This window comes from Pristiophorus japonicus, chromosome 13, assembly GCF_044704955.1.
Source record: "Pristiophorus japonicus isolate sPriJap1 chromosome 13, sPriJap1.hap1, whole genome shotgun sequence".
NCBI lineage: Eukaryota > Metazoa > Chordata > Chondrichthyes > Pristiophoridae > Pristiophorus > Pristiophorus japonicus.
In genome coordinates, this window is record NC_091989.1 from 196,629,322 (window position 1) to 196,645,032 (window position 15,711).

The 15,711-nt window shown below is 49.8% G+C and overlaps 1 protein-coding gene across 1 annotated transcript; it reads left to right on the plus strand.

The window, feature by feature from the left end:
• The first annotated feature begins 117 nt into the window (after positions 1 to 117).
• has3 (hyaluronan synthase 3) lies at positions 118 to 12,781 on the plus strand. The gene is made up of 3 exons (XM_070897056.1): positions 118 to 741; positions 6,896 to 6,997; positions 11,794 to 12,781. Exons 1-3 carry the CDS (start codon positions 118 to 120, stop codon positions 12,718 to 12,720), a joined length of 1,653 nt encoding a protein of 550 aa, XP_070753157.1. The 3' UTR covers positions 12,721 to 12,781.
• Positions 12,782 to 15,711: the final 2,930 nt, after the last annotated feature.

Genomic DNA, 15,711 nt, shown 5'->3' on the forward strand with positions numbered 1-15,711 from the left:
AATAGTTTCTCTCTACCTTATCAGTCAGGAATGGTCTGCGCCTCCCTGACCATCGCACATTGATGCTGGATATTCCCTGGGTCCTGTCTGAGCTGATTTTCTTTGCCATTACAGAACATGTCCTGTGAGAGACTTTGCATCGCTCTGCGAATCGTAGCGAGCACCTTGTTTGCTGTGTCGGTGCTGGGGGCCATCACCTGCACCTATGTGAAGGGTTACCAGTTCGGTTACACGGAAAATTACCACCTGTCGTTCGGGCTGTACGGGGCCATCCTTGCCCTGCACCTCTTCACCCAGAGTATCTTCGCCTTCCTGGAGCACAGGAGGATGAGAAGGGAGAATCGGCCCCTGAAGTGTAACAAGTCGGTCGCTCTTTGCATTGCAGCTTTCCAGGAGGACCCCGATTACCTGAAGAAATGTCTGGTGTCGGTGAAGCGGATCGCCTATCCCAACCTCAAGGTGGTGATGGTCATTGATGGCAACAGCGAGGAGGACCTTTACATGATGGAGATCTTTAATGAGTTGATGGGCATGGAAAGCACCGGCTCCTACATCTGGAAGAACAACTTCCACGACCTGGGTCCTGGGGAGACGGACTGCAGCTTGGCCGAGGGCAGGAGCCGGGTGGAGGAGATGGTCACTCGCTCCAAGTTCTCCTGCATCATGCAGAAGTGGGGAGGGAAGCGGGAGGTGATGTTCACTGCGTTCGCCGCACTCGGGGATTCGGTGGATTATATCCAGGTAAAGCTGATGTGCCAGGACTCGGGCACTGTCCCCACAACCTCCCTGTAATACCCACAGGCAATGTTCAGGATTCTCTCCACCTCCTGTGGGAACAAGTGGGCATGAGGTGGGCAAAGTCTGACCCGGAAACCATGTGAAGCGGTGGATCGGATCCCGTGTTTATTACACTGGGAAATCTGCACCGAAATAACTCTGGCTCCAACATTAACCTCAAAACATTCTTGGTCAGGAGGCCATTCAATTCTCCCATGGCTGGTCTGTGATCTAACTCCATACATTCGCCTTTATACATATCCCTTAATACCTTTGCTAAACAAAAATCTATCAATCTCAGATTTTAAATTAACAATTGATCTACCACCCCTTGTGTGTAGAACTAGATTCCTAATTTCACTCCTGAAAGATCTGGCTCTAATTTTTAGACTCTTCTCTCTAATCCTAGAATCCCCAAGCAGCAGAAATAGTTTCTCTCTACCTTATCAGTTCCCCTTGAAAACTTTGATCAGATCACCCCTTAACCTTCTAAATTCTAGGGAATACCACCCTAGTTTGTGTAATCTCTCCTTGTAATTTAACCCTTGGAGTTCCCAGCCACTCAGCCTTCAACTTTAGCTAACAGTCTCTTATGAAGGACTTTATCAAATGCCTTCTGGAAGTCTATATACGTAACATCCATAGAGATTCCTCTGTCCACTACTTCAGTCACCTCTTACACAGGATTACATCACATATGACACAGAAACAGGACATTTGGCCCAACCAGTCCATACCGGCGTCAATGCTCCACTCGAGCTCCCCCCCCCCGCACTGTCTTCTCATCTAAATCTATCAGTGTAACCCTCTATTCCCTTCTCCCTCTGGGATACATCAGCAGTCCTGTAACACTGTGTGTTGTCAGAGCCCTGCTGCTGTTGCTGGGTTAGGAACATTTTATTACTGAGGCTGCATCTTTCACTACCCTTAGGGTCTGGGGGGGCAGCGTGCAACACAGAAACAGCCCATTTGGTCCAAACAGTCCATGCCGGCGTTTATGCTCCACTCAAGCCTCCTCCCATCTTTCCTCATCTAAATCTATTCACATAACCCTCTATTCCCTCATATGCTTGTCTAACCGCCCCTTAAATGCATTGATACTATTCACCTCAACCACTCCCTGTGGTAGCAAGTTCCTTATTGGATTTCTTGGTGACTATCTTATATTGATGGCCTCTAGTTATGCTCTTCCCAAGTGGAAACACACTCTGTCATCATCATCATACACAGTCCCTCGGAATCGAGGAAGACTTGCTTCCACTCCTAAAGTGAGTTCTTTGGTGGCTGAACAGTCCAATACGAGAGCCACAGACCCTATCGCAGATGGGACAGACATTCGTCGGGGGAAGTGGTGGGTGGGACTGATTTGCCACATGCTCCTTCCGTTGCCTGCGCCTGACCTCTTCACACTCTCGGCGTTGAGATTCGAAGAGCTCAACGCCCTCCCGAATGCACTTTCTCCACCTAGGGTGGTCTTCGGCCAGGGACTCCAGGTGTCAGTGGTGATGTCACACTTTACCAGGGAGGCTTTGAGGGTGTCCTTGTAATGTTTCCGCTGCCCACCTTTGGCTCGTTTGCCGTGAAGGAGCTCCACATAGAGCAATTGCTTAGGGAGCCTCGTGTCTGGCTTGCGAATTATGTGGCCTGCCCAGCGAAGCTGATCGAATGTGGTCAATGCTGGGAATGTTAGCCTGGACGAGGACACTAATGTTTGTGCATCTGTCCTCCCAGGGGATTTGCAGGATCTTGCGGAGACATTGTTGGTGATATATCTCGTGACTTGAGGTGTCTTCTGTACATTGTCCATGCCTCTGATCCATAAGGAGGGCGGGTATTACTACAGCCCTGTAAACCATGAGCTTAGTGGTATATTTGAGGGCCTGGTCTCCGAACACTCCTTTCCTCAGGCAGCACTGGAGGCGATGTTGAATCGCCGCATCAATGTCTGATTTGTTGATAAGAGGTTCCCGAGGTATGGGAAGTGGTCCACGTTGTCGATGGCCGCACCGTGAATCTTGATGACTGGGGGGCAATGCTGTGAGGATAGGCTGGTGGAGGACCTTTGTCTTACAGATGTTAAGCGTAAGGCCCATGCTTTCATATGCCTCGGTGAATACATCGACTATATCCTGGAGTTCAGCCTCAGAATGTGCGCAGTCACAGGCATCGTCCGCATACTGTAGTTCAACAACAGAGGTTGGGGTGATCTTGGATCTGGCCTGGAGGCGGCGTAGGTTAAACAGCTTCCCACTGGTTCTGTAGTTTAGTTCCACTCGTTATGCTCTTCCCCACAAGTGAAAACACTCTCCCTGTATCCACTCCATCAAAACCTTTCATAATTTTAAAGAGCTCTATTAGGCCATCCCTCAGTCTTATTTTTTTCAAGAGAAAAGAGACCCAACCTGTTCATTCTTTCCTGATATGTATACCCTCGCATTTCTAGTATCACCCTTGTAAATTTTCTCTGCACCCTCTCCAATGCCTCAATATCTTTTTTATAATATGGCGACCAGAACTGTTTGCAGTACTCTAAATGTGATCTAACCAAGGTTCGACAAAGGTTTATCATAACTTTCCTACTTTTCAATTCTATACCTCCTAGAAATAAACTTGTGCTTGATTTGTTTTATTACGGCCTTCCTAATCTGTCGGAACTTTTAGTGATGTGTATTTGTACTCCAAGATCCCTTTGTTCCTCTACCCCATCTAGACTCTCACCCTCCAAGAAATAAGTGACTTCCTTATTCTTTCGACCAAAATGTAATACCTCACATTTAACTGTGTTGAACTTCATTTGCCAATTACTTGCCCATTCTGCAAGTTTATTAATGACCTCCTGTAATTTGTTGCCGTCCTCCTCAGTATTGACTATCCCCCCAATTTGGTGTTGTCCACAAACTTAGAAATTGTGTTTCTGATTCCAAAGTCTGATATAAAAAATTAAATCATTTTCATCAGGCATGCTAGCTCTCTCTGATCAGCTGAAAATTTTCAAGGTGTTCAGTGATTCCATCCATTATTATAGACTCTAGTAATTTCCTGTCAACAGATGTTAGCCTAACTGGTCTATAATTCCCTAGTTTCACTCTCTCAACTTTCTTAGATAGCGGAGTGACATGCGCAATTTTCCAATCGAAGAGGATGGTTCCTGAATCTCGTGAACTTTGGAAGATTATAGTTCGGGCATCTGCAATATGCTCACCTACTTCTTTTAAAACCCTGGGATGGAAACCATCCGGCCCTGGGGACTTGTCACTCTTTGGTGCCATTATTTTATTCATTACTGTTATATTGCTTATGTTAATTTTGGTGAGTCCCCATCCCTGATTCAATATTAGTTTCCTTGGGATGTCCGGCATGCTATCCTCTTCCTCTGCTGTAAATACTGACATTATTCATTATTCAACATGTCTGCCACTTCTTTATTTTCATTGACAATATCTCTGTTATCAGTTTTTAAGGAGTCAATATTGCTCGTGACCAACTTTTTTCCTAATATAATCGTTAAAAAAAGGTGTTGTTTTTGATTCTCATACTCCCTTTTTGTAGCTCTAGCTGTTTTGTCACCTTTTGTTCTTTGTAGCTTTCACAGTTGCCAGGATCTGTGCTATTATTTGCATTTTTCGTTTAGTTTTTTTGAACACCTGCCACTGATCTTCTCTCAATTTACCATGAGCAGATTTGCCAGTTTACTCATCGCATGGAAGTCGGCCTTACCTAAATCTAGAATCTTAGTAGCTGTTTCGCGTTTCATTCTTTCAAACACAACATTGATCTCGGCCATAATATGATTGCTATTAAATAAATGTTCATGAACTGTTAGGCTGTTAACTAAATCTCATTCAAAGAATCTTAACTAGTGCCCCAAGTGTTGTACACCTGAAATGTGTATGTACAGCATGCAGCGTAAGAGTGTTTGTTTGATGGTGGGATTTATGCAGCAACAGCTGCCAATCCCTCCATATCTATGGGAATTTCTTTGGTGCTGAAAATCGAATCCACCCTGAAAATACTGGAATATCAATGTCCGGGCTCCGAACACTCAGCCATTCTCAATGCCAGTGTTATCCAACAGAAATCTCTCCTTCCTGCACTAACTCAGCAAGTAAAGCAGGGGTGTGGCAGAGCTTGGCTTTATTTGCACAGGAGGCCATTCAGGCCATGGCAGGAGCTGTGCGCAGTTATATGGGGACAGGCTGGTGGAAGTGGTGTTGCTGCACCATCTGCTGGTGGGATGTGGAATTACAGAACAACAGATACCAAATCCACTCCCTGGAACATAATGTGCCCATAATAAAACAGACAAAAATAAACAGCAGACAGGAGTCATTTAAATTTAAGGAAAGGTTATGAAAGTTCCGCATGTTTCCTTTGAAAGACTTGAGTTTATACTGTGTCCATCATTATAGGCAGTCCCTCGAATCGAGGATGACTTGCTTCCACGTCAAAAAGTTCACAGGTGTTTCAATGATGGACCTAAAATTCCAGGTCCGAACTAAATCTTGAAGGGTGGAAGATGCCTGTGGGTGGATTTTTTTAACGTGGGGTGACCGTTGCACACCAGCTACCAGAGCTAGGTCTTGGTCCATGGCAAGGATTAACCAAAACGATTGGAGACCAGCTCTGCTGCACGGACCTAGTGCGCACACATATGTGGACTGGTCCGTGCTGCCCCTGGGCCCTCGCCTCTCCTGGGCCCCAATCACGTCCCTCTACAATCTCTCGCCGCTCCTTCGCCCTGACCTTGCCGCTCCTGCTGTACCTGCCCGCGCTCCAATCATCGACCTGGACCTTGCTGACGTCCCTTTTCACTGCCGTTGCTCTCCTGCTCCAGCGCGTGCTGCTCCCTGGAGTGGTATGTTGCCACGCTGCTCCTTCTGCTCCCCGGCCTGCTCCGATGGTGCTCACAGGCCGAGGGCCGAGCATACCACCTCACCTCACTAGGTCCAGCACTTCACACAATCAGTTTAAGTGCAGCAAAGTGATCGAAGCACAAACGCTGCCGACACTGACCAACAGGTTAGACTGAGGAAGAAAAAGGGGAATAAAGAGATAAAGGAGCAGGACATGGGATCAGACACTACTCGTGTGGATGATAAACACCAGCACAGACCAGATGGGCCAAATGACCTGTTTCTGTTGTAATTTCTATGAAATTCTGTGTGAAAAACATCAGTTATCCTGTAGCTGTAAGGAGACCCGACGATCAGCAAAGACCCTCAACGGAAGACAGGTGGGGTTCAGGCTCGGGGGAACAGGTTATGGTACGGGTTTGGGGGGGGGGGGGAACTAACGGGACAAGCTTTGGGGCTCTGATCACCACCCATACCGCATCACCATCATGTGTGAACCCAGACTGAGAATGACGCCCGTCTATTCGGGGCATCAGCTGATCCCTGATCCTGTCCCCACACAACACACACACTTTGCACCAGGGCTCACTGGGCAGTGATCAGGAGCAGGAACTCTGGCTGATTCCCCCTCTCTGTCCAACCCAGGGGTCACTGGGCAGTGACCAGGAGCAGGAACCCTGGCTGATTTCTCCCCCCCCTCTCTAACCCAGGGATCACTGGGCAGTTATCAGGAGCAGGAACCCGGTCAGATTCCCCATCTCTCCAACCCAGGGGTCACTGGACAGTGATCAGGAGCAGGAACCCTGGCTGATTTCCCCTGTCTCTAACTTAGGGGTCACTGGACAGTGATTAGGAGCAGGAACCCGGACTGATTTCCCCTCTCTCTCTAACCCAGGGGTCACTGGACAGCGATCAGGAGCAGGAACCCTGGCTGATTTCCCCCTCTCCCTCTAACCCAGGGGTCACTGGACAGTGACCAGGAGCAGGAACCCTGGCTGATTTCCCCCTCTCCCTCTAACCCAGGGGTCACTGGGCAGTGATCAAGAGCACGAACCCAGACTGATTTCCCCCTCTCTCTAACCCAGGGGTCACTGAAGGCAGCCTGGGACTGGACGGTCAGTGTGGCTCAGGTACTGTATTTGTTCAGGTGCTCGGCACAATGGCCTGTTCAGGTAATGTCGCTCCGTTATAAATGGCCATCACTGTGCGAATCCTGTGCTTATAACCGAGCTGTAAATTACATTCCCTCTGGTGTTTCTCCGCAGGTGTGTGATTCAGACACAGTACTGGACCCGGCCTGCACGGCGGAGATGGTGAGAGTGTTGGACGGAGACCCCAGTGTAGGGGGAGTGGGCGGGGATGTACAGGTTGGTGGAGATTCCTGTTAATGTCTCATCTGCGACAGTCTGAGTCGATTACCTCTCTCCGACAGTGAGAAATATACAGAATCAAGCCAGAGACAAACTCCCTGAAAGTGGGGCCGTGCCGAGGGTCGGAGGGTGAAATATCCCGGGGGTGGCAGGGATTGGCTGACCCCGGGCCCCCACCCAGGCATTATTTAGACTGACCGACAGTAAGTGGCGTCGGGCTCTTTGGCTCCACCGTCCGCCTCCTGTAGTCGATCGGTTTGGTCGCACTTTCCAGCCAGGGTGGGAGAGGGCGGGGGGGGGGGGGGGGGGGGGGAATTTCCCGGTCACTGAGGAGTAGAACATGAATCAGTGGACAGACCCACCCTCGGATCTGGAGGGCTACTTCCCCTGGGCACCTGCAACCTCCTGCTCTGGACACTGATTTCAGCTACTTGACTTTCACTGTATCCTCATTTTCAAGCCTGACTCCAAGTTTTCTGTCTCTCAGTCCCCCCACCTCCTTCCCCCGGGCTCCCTCAGTTCCCGGGTTACCCTCGCTTCCCCCCCCCCCCACCCCTCTACTTCATTGAATATATTTAAGGCGGAGATAAGGGAGTAAAGGGTTATGGGGAGCAGGCAGGAAGTGGAGCTGAGTCCACGATCAGATCTGCCATGATCTTATTAAATGGCGGAGCAGGCTCCAGGGTCCAAATGGCCTGCTCCTGCTCCTATTTCTTATGTTCTTAGGTACTTCTCGGTTCCCCTCCTTCCCCGTGCTCTCTCGGTCTCCGGGTTCCCCTCAGTTCCTCGCCCCTCTCTGTCCCCCCGGCTTCCTCACCCCGCCTGTCCCCTTCCCCCCCTCAGGCTCCCTCGGTCCCCACTGCTTTGTCTCAGTATCTCTGTCCATGGCTTGTTAGGTGATTCATCTCTGGGTCAGTCTATTTAAAATACTTTCTCCTCCATTTCTCTGATTGTATTAGAAAGCCTGCTGGGAGACGGGTCTGAGCGAGATCTGGCTGCTCTCTCCAGAGCCCAGTGTCTTCAGTATTTTCTGTGCTTTGAAAAATATATTTAATCCCCGTTTCTCTCCCATTTCTCCCCAGTCCTCTCGCCACCTCACCCCATTGCTAACCTCCCGTTCTGAGATATCAGCTGGTCTCTAGCTCAGTGGGAATGCCATTGCCTGGGTCCACTCTTACCCATCCGATCATAGCCCGAGCATCTGCTGCAATGGTTTCTCTTCACGCTCCCAAACCGTTACCTATGGAGTCCCTCTAGTTCTATTCTTGGCCCCTCTTCGCAGATATATCACATGTATGCTGGCGGAACCCCCAGCACTACCTCTCCCCCAGCTCTCCCTCTCCCCCAGCTCTACCTCTCCACCACCTCTATTCACCAGCTCTACCTCTTTCCCAGCTCCCTCGACCCTCCGCTGTATCCATTTTGTTGGTCGGCTTGTCTGACATCCAATCCTGGATGAGCTACAATCTCCTCCAGCTAATCTCCTCAGTTTGGAAGACCAAAGTCACAAAGTGAAGACCACAAAGTGGAATTCCCTCCTTGTTTACAAATCACTCCATGACCTTGCCTCTCCCTATCTCTATAATCTTTTTCATGCTTAAAAACACCAAAAGATGTCTGCGCTCCTCAAATTCTGCCCGCTTGAACATCCCTCATTATAACTGCTCAACCATCGGTGCCGTGCCTTCAGCTGTTTGGGCCCTAAGCTCTGGAACTCCCTCCCTAAACCTCTCCACCTCGCTTTCCTCCTTTAAGACGCTCCTTAAAACCTACCTCATTAACTAAGCATTTGGTAATCTGCTTTAATTTCATCTTTTGTGGCTCGGTGTCAAATTTATCTGTTTTGTCTTGTAACACTGCTTGAAGCGTCTTGGGACGTTTTACTACGTTAAAGGCGCTATATAAATAAAAGTTAATATTTTTATTTTATTGGTAAACCTCTCCACCTCCCTCTCCTCTGTTAAGACCATTAAAAACTTTTTGACCTAGTTACCCTCCTAATATCTCCTCCATTGGCTCGATGTTTATTTTTTAAATGATTCAAGGTTAAAGGTGCTGAATCAAAGCAAAAATTGATGGAATGCTGGCCTTTATATCTAGAGGACTAGAATACAAGGGGGTAGAAGTTATTCTGCAGTTTACAAAACCCTGGTTAGACCACACCTGGAGCACTGAGAGCAGTTCTGCGCACCACACCGCAAGAAGGATATATTGGCCTTGGAGGAGTGCAGCGAAGGTTTACCAGAATTATACCCAGACTCCAAGGGTTAAATCACAAGCAGAGATTACATAAATTAGAGTTGTATTCCCTGCAATTTAGAAGGTTAAGGGGTGATTTGATCGAAGTTTTCAAGATATTAATTGGAATTGATAGGGTAGATAGAGAGAAATTATTCCCGCTGGTTGGGGATTCTAGGATTAGGAGGACATCGTCTAAAAGGATGGTAGAAGTTTGGAACACTCTCCCGCAAACAGCAGTTGATGCGAGATCAACTGTTAATTTTGAATCTCAGATTGACAGATTTTTGTTACCCAAAGGTATTATGGGATATGGGGCAATGACGGGTATATGGAGATAGGTCGCAGATGAGCCACGATCTCATTGAATGGTGTAACAGCCTCGAGGGGCTAAATGGCCTCCTCCTGTTCCTGTGTAACAGGCTCGAGGGGCTGAATGGCCTCCTCCTGTTCCTGTGTAACAGGCTCGAGGGGCTAAATGGCCTCCTCCTGTTCCTGTGTAACAGGCTCGAGGGGCTGAATGGCCTCCTCCTGTTCCTGTGTAACAGGCTCGAGGGGCTAAATGGCCTCCTCCTGTTCCTGTGTAACAGGCTCGAGGGGCTGAATGACCTACTCCTGTTCCTGTATAACAGGCTCGAGGGGCTGAATGGCCTCCTTCTGTTCCTGTATAACAGGCTCGAGGGGCTGAATGGCCTCCTTCTGTTCCTGTATAACAGGCTCGAGGGGCTGAATGGCCTACTCCTGTTCCGATATAACAGGCTTAAGGGGCTGAATGGACCTCTTCCTGTTCCTGTGTAACAGGCTCGAGGGGCTGAATGGCCTACTCCTGTATAACAGGCTCGAGGGGCTGAATGGCCTCCTCCTGTTCCTGTGTAACAGACTCGAGGGGCTGAATGGCCTCCTCCTATACCTCTGTTGTTGCGTCCTTGCTGTGCGTCTCTGGCCTTTTCTATCTTTGTTTCAGGTTTGCAGCAGCTGGAGGAAGTTGCTTCTACCCCATTGACCAGTCTCTCCCCTGCTGTCCCCATTGACCAGTCTCTCCCCTGCTGTCTCCATTAACCAGTCTCTCCCCTGCTGTTCCCATTACCCAGTCTCTCCCCTGTTGTCCCCATTAACCAGTCTCCCCCTGCAGTCCCCATTAGCCAGCCTGTCTCCATTAGCCAGTCGCTCCCCTGCTGTCCCCATTAACCAGTATCTCCCCTGGTTTTCCCATTAACCAGTCTCTCCCTGCTGTCTCCATTAACCAGTCTCCCCATTACCCAGTCTTGCCCCTGTTGTCCTGACAACAACAACTTGTATTTATATAGCGCCTTTAACATAATTAAAAGTCCCAAGGCGCTTCACAGGAGTATTATGAGACAAAAAATTTGACACCGAGCCACATAAGGAGAAGTTAGGGCAACGGACCAAAAGCTTGGTCAAAGAGGTAGATTTTAAGGAGCGTCTTAAAGGAGGAAAGAGAGGTAGAGAGGCGGAGGGGTTTAGGGAAGAAGTTCCAGAGCCAGGCTGCTGAAGGCACGGCCACCAATGGTTGAGCAGATTATAATCAGGGATTCTCAAGAGCGCAGACATCTCGGGGGGGGGGGGGGGGGGGAGGGAGGGGAGGAGGGGTTGGAGGAGATTACAGAGATAGGGAGGGGCGAGGCCATGGAGAGATTCGTAAACAAGGATGAGAATTTTGAAATCGAGGCCTTGCTTAACCAGAAGCCAATGTAAACATAGAAACAGAAAATAGGTGCAGGAGTAGGCCATTCGGCCCTTTGAGCCTGCACCACCATTCAGTAAGATCATGGCTGATCATTCCTTCATGACCCCTTTCCTGCTTTCTCTCCATACCCATTGATCCCTTTCACCGTAAGGGCCATATCTAACTCCCTCTTGAATATATCCAATGAACTGGCATCAACAATTCTCTGCGGTAGGGAATTCCACAGGTTAACAACTCTCTGAGTGAAAAAGTTTCTCCTCATCTCAGTCCTAAATGGCCTACCCCTTATCCTAAGACTGTGTCCCCTGGTTCTGGACTTCCCTAACATCGGGAACATTCTTCCCGCATCTAACCTGTCCAATCCCGTCAGAATCTTATATGTTTCTATGCGATCCCCTCGCATCCTTCTAAACTCCAGTGTGTAAAGGCCCAATTGATCCAGTCTCTCCTCATATGTCAGTCCGCCATCCCTGGAATCAGTCTGGTGAACCTTCGCTGTAGGTCAGCGAGCACAGGGTTGATGGGTGAGCGGGACTTGGTGTGAGTTAGGACACGGGCAGCCAAGTTTTGGCTTGATAGATGACTGTTAACCAGTCTCCCCCTTGTTGTCCCCATTCACCAGTCTGCCCCCTTCTGTCCCCATTAACCAGTCGCCCCCCTTCTGTCCCCATTAACCAGTCTCCCCCTTCTGTCCCCATTAACCAGTCGCCTCCCTTCTGTCCCCATTAACCAGTCTCCTGCTGTTGTCCCCATTAGCCAGTCTCCCTGCAATGTTGTGTGTTGTGCTCAGGGCCCTGCGAGCCTCAGCCGGTACAGTATAACTCTGCTCTCCTTTGCCTGTCCGCAGATCCTGAACCAGTATGACTCGTGGATCTCCTTCCTCAGCAGCGTGCGTTACTGGATGGCCTTTAACGTGGAGCGGGCCTGTCAGTCCTACTTCGGCTGTGTGCAGTGCATCAGTGGGCCGCTGGGCATGTACCGTAACCCGCTGCTGCGCATCTTCCTGCACGACTGGTACAGCCAGCAGTTCCTGGGCTCCAAGTGCAGCTTCGGAGACGACCGGCACCTCACCAACCGAGTGCTAGGCCTGGGCTTCAAGACCAAGTACACGGCCCGCTCCCGCTGCCTGACCGAAACCCCGAGCCGCTACGTCCGCTGGCTCAACCAGCAGACCCGCTGGAGCAAGTCCTACTTCCGCGAGTGGCTGTACGGCGCGCTCTGTTTCCACAAGCACCATCCCTGGATGACCTACGAGGCCGTGGTCAGCGGCTTCTTCCCCTTCTTCCTGACGGTCACCGTACTGCAGCTCTTCTACCGAGGCCGGCTGTGGAACATCCTGCTCTTCCTGCTGGCGGTGCAAGGAGTGGGGGTGCTGAAGGCTGGCTTCGCCTGCCTGCTCCGGGGCTCAGCACAAATGCTCTTCCTGTCCCTCTACTCGCTTCTCTACATGACCAGCCTGCTGCCAGCCAAACTCTTCGCCCTGCTCACCATAAACCGGCCTGGCTGGGGCACCTCGGGCCGCCGCAGGCTGGTGGTTAACCTGGTGGGCCTGTTGCCCGTCTCGGTCTGGTTCGCGGTGCTGGCCGGGGGTCTGGGCTACACCATCTACCGGGAGAGCCGGCAGCCGCTGCCCGACACCGAGCGGCCTTTCCTCATCATCGGCTCTGCCGTCTACGCCTGTTACTGGCTGCTGCTGCTCGCCCTCTACCTGGGCATCGTGGCCAAGCCCTGCAGCCGCAAGCAGCACTGTGACCTGGCCTTCCTGGAGGCCTGAGCCCCCGCCCACTTCCCCCCGCCCACTTCCCCTCGCCCACTCCCCACCCCGCCCACTTCCCCTCGCCTGCTCCCCCCGCCCACTCCCACCCAGCCTGCTGCCACCCACTCCCGCCCCAGGACTGCCAATTCCACCCTACCCCCCCCCCCCCCCCACTGTGGGACTGCCCACTCCCTCCACACCGCAATTGCCCGCTCATATTGCGACTGCCCACCCCGCCATCCAAACGCACAGCGGCCTAGGAACCGCCCACGCCCCCGGCAGTACCTGCGGGATCTGCTGCCCACCACCGCTCTCGCCACCAGCAGGCCCCCCGCTGCCTGGGCCCAGAGTCGGGTTTTATTCTAAATTAATAAACAAAAACTGTAAAAAGAAATTAAAGAGCCAACGGCATTGAGCAATATTTCTACAGCTGCGTCGGTGGGAGTTAGCACCCTCGGGTGGGGGGGTGTGGGTGAGAGTTAGCACTAGCACCCTAGGGTGGGATGTGGGTGTTAGCACCCTAAGATAGGGGTGTGGCTGAGTTATCACCCTAGGGTGGGGTCTGGGTGAGTTCGCATCCTACGGTGGGGCCTGGGTGAGTTAGCATCCTCGGGTAGGGTCTGGGTGAGTTAGCACCCTATGGTGGGGTCTGGGTGAGTTATCACCCTAGGGTGGGGTCTGGGTGAGTTAGCACCCTAGGGTGGGGTCTGGGTGAATTCGCATCCTACGGTGGGGCCTGGGTGAGTTAGCATCCTCGGGTAGGGTCTGGGTGAGTTAGCACCCTAGGGTGGGGTCTGGGTGAGTTAGCACCCTAGGGTGGGGGTGTGTATAGAGGGTTAGTATTGAACAGGTGCTGCTGTTCAGAGCTGGTTGCTGACACAGCTCCTAAACCTTTATGTTCAAGTCTATTTGCATATTAATGCGGAGCCTCAGCCTGGTTTTGCTGATGTCCCACAGGCTCTTGTACGGAGAGAAACTCCTCGTTCCTGGGGAAACGAGTCACTGACAGCAGCCTCATGTTTACAATATTGATCAGTTTTTCGAAAATGTAAATAATTTTATTTTTGTATGAATGTATTTGTCAGATTCTGTATTTAATTATCCACCTGCGCCTACCTTACTGCAGGTGGACAGATTTTAACTGAAAACATTGCACACATTCGCGGTGAGAGGCCCGGGTAAATATTTGTGTGGTTTACTTCTGGGTGACTGTTGGGGCGACGGTGATCGTATTCCTGCCCGAGGTTCGTAACCAAAACCTCTATTTATTTTTTACAATCACTTTGGGGTTTTTAATTCTTCTGATGTTTTTTTTATGAACTTTTATCAAAATAAAGATTTAATACCTGAAGCTTGCTGTCGGCGTGTCCAGTCCATGTGTTGGAATCATCAACGCGATCAACTCTGAACTGCTGCCAAAACAAAAGATGCTGGAAATATTATTCAGCGGGTCAGGCAGCATCTGTGGGGAAAGATGAAACGTTAACGCCAGAACTTCCTGTAGACTTGTGCCCTCCGAATCTTACAATCTACATTGTAGGACCCGCTTTACAGCGCGCAAGTCCCAGGAAATTATGGAGTAAATTGCTTACGCAACATCATAATTCCCTGGGACTTCTGCGCTTATCCACTATTTCCCTGAATAGTTAGAATCATGCCTCTCCCAAATCACATGGCTCTGGTTGGGGTGGAGTGTAAAATGTTGCAGTGCAGGGGGTGTCGCAGTTGTGTGAGAGACGGACTGGTCGGGCCAGATGCTCTTTACCTTTCCGCCATTGTTCATTGGTTTACATGTAACCTTCAGGGCTGCTGACCGAGGGCCGTGCGGCTCTTTGTCGGCCGGTGCGGACACGATGGGTCGAAATGGCCTCCTTCTTCGCCGTAGATTTCGATGTTTCTATAAAATGATACAGCACAGGAGGCCAGTCAGCCCAGCCTGCTTGTAACGGCTCTGAGAGAGCTATTCAATTAGTCCCACTTCCCTGCTCCTTCCCCACAACCCTGCAATTTTTCAACTTCAAGTATTTATCCAATTCCCCTTTGAAAGTTATTAATTGAATCTGCTTCCATTACCCTTTCAGGCAGCCAGTGGCAGGAGGGTTGGTAACCAGAGGGCACAGATTTAAGATGATTCCCTCTATTTACTCGATCAAAACCCTTCATGATTTTGAACACCTCGTCAAATCTCTTCTTAACCTTCTCTGCTCCAAGGAGAACAATCCCAGCTTCTCCAGTCTCTCCACATAACTGAAGTCTTTCCTCCCTGGAACCATTGTAGTAAATCTCCTCTGCACCCTCCCCAAGGCCTTAACATCTTTCCTAAAGTGTGGTGCCCAGAATTAGACACAATACTTCAGCTAGGGCCGAACTCGTGTTTATATACGTTTAACTTCTTTGCTTTTATACCGTATGCTTCTATTAATAAAGCTAAGGATCCCATATGATTTTTTAAACTGGGGATATGGTAGCATTTTGGTTATGTTACTGGCACGTTGGGCCCAAGTTTCCACATGATTTGCGCCTGATTTTTAGGAGCAACTGGTGGAGAACGGACTATCTTAGAAATCGCAATTCTCCACATTTTTTTTTCTGCAGTTCTAGTCAGGTAGAACAGTTCTACTTTGGAACAGAATTTTTTCTTCAAAAGGGGGCGTGTCCGGCCACTGACGCCTGATTTGAAAGTTTCCACAGTGAAAACGTACTCCAAACTAAAGTAGAATGGAGCAAGTGAAGATTTTTGTAGAACTGAAAAAACCTATTCTACACATTAAAAAATCAGGCGCAGGTTACAAATTAGGCGTCCAGAACGAGGTGGGGGGGGGAGGGGAAGGGAAGTCATTAAATTCTATAATAAATCCTTATTTATACTTATACAAATATTATACAAATAAATCCAACCTGAATAAACATTTATAAGCAAAGAAAAGATTAAATAAACCACTTACCAATAACTTGCTCACCGATTCTCAGTTTCGGTTCCACCAGGACCACTCGGTTCCAGACCTCATT